The sequence below is a fragment of the Salvelinus namaycush genome, unplaced genomic scaffold (genome assembly GCF_016432855.1).
Source record: "Salvelinus namaycush isolate Seneca unplaced genomic scaffold, SaNama_1.0 Scaffold68, whole genome shotgun sequence".
Taxonomy (NCBI): Eukaryota; Metazoa; Chordata; class Actinopteri; order Salmoniformes; family Salmonidae; genus Salvelinus; species Salvelinus namaycush.
Genome location: NW_024061397.1, coordinates 262,783 through 267,500, shown reverse-complemented (window position 1 = coordinate 267,500; position 4,718 = coordinate 262,783). Strand labels below are relative to the sequence as shown.

Below are 4,718 nucleotides of genomic sequence, written 5' to 3'. Positions count from 1 at the left end.
GATCCCAGGAGGCCTGAACAGTGCTGACATCATAACAAGAGGGGCAGCCCCAGAAGACCTCCGGGAAGATTCCATGTGGCAGGATGGACCAGCATTCCTGAGGCAACCTGTGAAAGAGTGGCCACTTAAGTCAGCCAAAGAAATCGCCGCGTATGCCAAGGAAGGCATAAACAAACTTCGAAGGAGAGCTTTCTCGGCAGCACTGACCAGAGCGCAGGTCAAGAGAAACCAGAGTGATGCACAGCAAAATAACAAAGATGAACCCAAGACTCGGATCCGAAGATCACCAGCCGGCTCTGCGGTAACCATACTGATTGACATCAGGAAATTCAGCAGTCTGACCTGGCTGATCCGAGTCATTGCCTGGGTTTGGAGAACCGCAACGAGATGGAAAGAAATGTTGACCAAGAATTCAGCCTCAGATAAACCAAAGTGGGAGGACGCTCTTTCAACAAACTGGAGGTCCAGAGCCAAACAAGCTGTACTCACTGTCGGGGAGTGTGAAGATGCACTAAGAGACTTGTTCCTTGCAGCTCAAGAAGGTATAACCTTTCAAGACACTACTCTCAATAGACTCGCTGTTTACAGAGATAAAGAGACTGGGCTCTTAGTTTGTGGAGGAAGGTTCCAGATCTTTGATGAGGACGAAACTGCCGTACCAATTCTACCATATGAGGCATGGATATCCACTCTCCTAGCTCAAGAGGCCCATGGTGCAAACTATGAAGAAATAGCAGGCACACTCCTCCGGATGAGGAAGAAAGCCTGGGTGATAAAAGGCCGGAAGCTGGCTAAAAAGAGAGTTGACAACTGTGTGGTGTGCAGAAAGGCCAGGGCCAAAAAGTGCCAACAGATCATGAGTGACCTTCCATCCGAGCGGTTAACACCAGCCAGACCATTTGAGTACACAACAGTGGACTTATTTGGACCGTATGAAGTCAAGGACGAGGTGAAAAGAAAACCAAGTTCAAGGTGTGGGGTATTGTCTTCTGTTGCATGGTATCCAGAGCTATACACACAGATGTTGTCAGTGACCAGTCGACTGAAGGCTTCCTACTGGCTTACCAAAATGCCTGGAGGGGTCACTACAAACTAGCCAGAGTCATCAGTGTCAACATTGACAAGAAGGGCATCGTCAGAGATGGGCATGTCAGAACTTTTCCCAGCTACCCAGTCCCAACTGTGAAGCCTGCTCAAGAGAAGTCAAAGAAACTCTCAACTAAAATACCTGCTACAGTTCTTCATAGGGATGTCAGACGCATCATTGTTTTACTTCCTGTTGAAGAAGGAAGAGCCTGATAGCTGAAATCGAACCTGCCCCAACATCGAGGTTCGTGTGACCTCCTTGGGTTCAAGAACCAGGAGGTCAAGTGGGAGGTGTTGCGTCAAAAAACAGAACACTCAAAACATGAGCACAATGGCAGCTCTTCCTTTAAAGAACTCCAGGCCTCAAGAGGGCAGATAACCCAAAAACACGGGTGGAACTAAAAAATTGAGCCAGGATTTCTGGAGGGACTACTTTTACATGCGCACCTGGCAGATAAGCATGGGTATAAAATGTTTGGTCTTCAACATTGTTCAACCCTAAAGACGCAACTGGTATGTAATGTTTGGAATTATTTATTATGTTGCATCCAGTGCTTAGCACAATTTACATGTTTAACTCTGGTAGGAGTGGTGACTTCTGTTGTGGATATTTTCTGACTGCAGAAGTAATTGCTAGAAGTGCTAGATTAAATTGTTTAAACGTTTACTTTATTCAAAGCCATGCTTTGTTGCTGTGTCATGCATTGTTTAGTGTAAAATAATGCATGTTTATTCTCTGTTTAAGGTTATCAACCTATTCCTATTTCTATTCCTATTCCTATTCCTTATTCCTCTGTCATTCAACTACTCTATTCAACAAATCAACTGTTTCAACATATTCAACAAATGGCATCAAAACCATAATAAAACACTGGAAAGGAATTGAGTTGTCCCTTTGCATCCTTCACGGGTTGAGCAAGCCGTTTTCAAGTTTGGGCAGAGCTGAAATAATTATAACACCTAGACAACTTGACAATATATTTTTTCAACATATTCAGATATATCAGTGTCCTGAAACCTGCCATATATATTCATAGATTAATGTATCATTATTAGAAATGACAAATTAAGTATTTCTTGGAGATAGAAACATGTATAGTACAAATATTTGAGTAGACTGACCAGACCAGTTTAAAACTTCTTGTCAATATAGGGGGTGCTGTTTCAACTTTGTAAAATATTGTTCCCAAATTAAACGGCCTCGTACTCAATTCTTGCTCGTACAATATGCATATTATATGCATATAGAAAACACTCTCTAGTTTCTAAAACCGTTTGAATTATTTCTCTGAGTGAAACAGAACTCATTCTGCAGCACACTTCCTGTCAGGAAGTGAGATTTCTGAAATCGAGGTCTCTGTTCCAGGGTCAGTTTATAAATTGCCATGTAAGCTATGGGGCTACATGCACTGCATACGCCTTCCCCTAGATGTCAGTAAGCGGTGAGAATTTGAATGGAGTGGATTGCACCATCTGGGGCACTATAAAAGCTCTTGGAACGGAAGGTCCGGCCATTTCAACGGGGGGCCTGGCGCAGGAGGGACATCAGCATGGCGTCCTGAAAAGCTTTCGTTTTAGAAGTTCTGTATCTCCGGCTCTGATTTAATTTGATTTTTGTCTTAACTTCATAAGGTAGTTAATTTAATCCGACTAATAGCAGTTTATATCAGTTTATTGCGATTTTCTGGAATTTCTTTGTCACGTGTCATCGCGAGTTGGACACCTCTCCGGCACATGGCTAGCATTAGCTGCTAATTCTACAGGAGAAGAGGACATCTTTCAACCAAAAGACGATTGTTCTGGACAAAGGACACCTTGCCCAAGATTCTGATGGAAGCTCAACAAATAGTAAGAAGTCTTTATGCTATTAATTCGTATTTATGTTGAAAAATGTTAAACAATAATTCCGGCATGAATTTCGGTGCGGTCTCGCTTTAGCGCACACTGTATGTCTAGTAACGTTAATTTTAAAAATCTAACACAGCAGTTGCATTAAGAACTGATGTATCTTTCATTTGCTGTCCAACCTGTATTTTTTTTGTCAAGTTTATGATTAGTTATTGATTAGATTAGGTGCCTCTCCAAGATGGCGCCGGACAGATTGCTTGAAGTTTGGCCACTAATCACATTGTATAACCACGATTTGTGCCGCTACATATGCACATTTTCGAACAAACCCTATATGCATTGTGTAATATGATGTTACAGGACTGTCATCTGATGAAGTTTATGAAGGTTAGTCAAAAATTATATATCTTTTGCTGGTTTGTTACAATCGCTAACCTTTGCTGCTGGTAAATGGCTTGTGTTTCTGGCTATTGTGGTAAGCTAATATAATGCTATATTGTTTTTTCGCTGTAAAACACTTAAAAAATCTGAAATATTGGCTGGATTCACAAGATGTTGGTCTTTCATTTGCTGTACGCTGTGTATTTTTCAGAAATGTTTTATGATGAGTATTTAGGTATTTGACGTTGGTCTCTGTAATTATTCTGGCTGCTTCGGCGCTATTTCAGATTGCAGCTGCAATGTAGAACTGTGATTTATACCTGAAATATGCAAATTTTTCTAACAAAACTACAATAAATATGTTATCAGACTGTCATCTGATGAAGTTGTTTCTTGGTTAGTAACTATTTATATCTTTATTTGGTCGAATTTGTGAACGCTACCTATGCAGTAAGAAAATGGTGGAGAGAAAAAAGTTGTCTTTTGCTATCGTGGTTAGCTAATAGAAATACATGTGTCTTCCCTGTAAAACATTTTAAATATCAGAAATGATGGCTGGATTCACAAGATGTGTATCTTTCATTTGGTGTCTTGGACTTGTGATTTCATGAACATTTTATTATATGATATCCCTGTAGCTTTAGGCTACGCTATGCTAGTCAGCTTTTTTGATGGGGGGGATACCGGATCCGGGTTTGTGACTCGTTAGAGGTTTTAAGGAGCGTTTGACAGTGATGAGGGCTGGTGGTTTGACCGCGGACCCATAACGGACACAGGCAATGAGGCAGTGATCGCTGTGATCCTGGTTGAAAAAGGTGACATTCTGTACTGTCACCTAATATGAAACGTTCTATCTCAAATCCAAAATGCTGGAGCATAGCACCAAATGTAAAACTGTAAGCTTCACTGTCCAAACACATATGGTGTGGACTATGTGTGTCTGGTAAACACATGTGGATCTGGTGAACAGTTATCACTTGTTGACCAACTACAGGAATACTGACCTCAGAGTCTCCAGTTTACAGTGGGGATTCCCCAGTCCAGCAGAGAGCAGCTTCACTCCTGAATCCTTCAGGTCATTGTTACTCAGATCCAGCTCTCTCAGGTGTGAGGGGTTTGACCTCAGAGCTGAGACCAGAGAAGCACAGCCTTCCTCTGTGACTAGACAGCCTGACAGCCTGCAAAGAGTCAAATCATATTAAAATCACACTGATATTCTTTGGTGGTGAAAATAGTGGCAGTATATTTATTCAACATTTTCAGATACATCAGTGTCCTGAAACCTGCAATATATATCTATAAATTAATGAATGTATCATGATAAGAAATGACAAATTATTGAAATTTTGCTTGCAGATAGAAAAATGTATAGTACAAATATTTGAGTAGACTGACCAGACCAG

The 4,718-nt window shown here is 41.2% G+C and overlaps 1 protein-coding gene across 1 annotated transcript in view; it reads right to left on the bottom strand.

Annotated features, from left to right (window-relative positions):
- Positions 1-4,471, bottom strand: part of LOC120042419 (E3 ubiquitin-protein ligase TRIM11-like) — a gene marked incomplete at its 5' end in the record, with an annotated part of 47,635 nt that extends 43,164 nt beyond the window's left edge. The window contains one exon of the mRNA XM_038987254.1: positions 4,320-4,471. Coding sequence (XP_038843182.1) covers positions 4,320-4,471 — 152 coding nt within the window. The remainder of the gene's footprint in view (positions 1-4,319) is intronic.
- Positions 4,472-4,718: the final 247 nt, after the last annotated feature.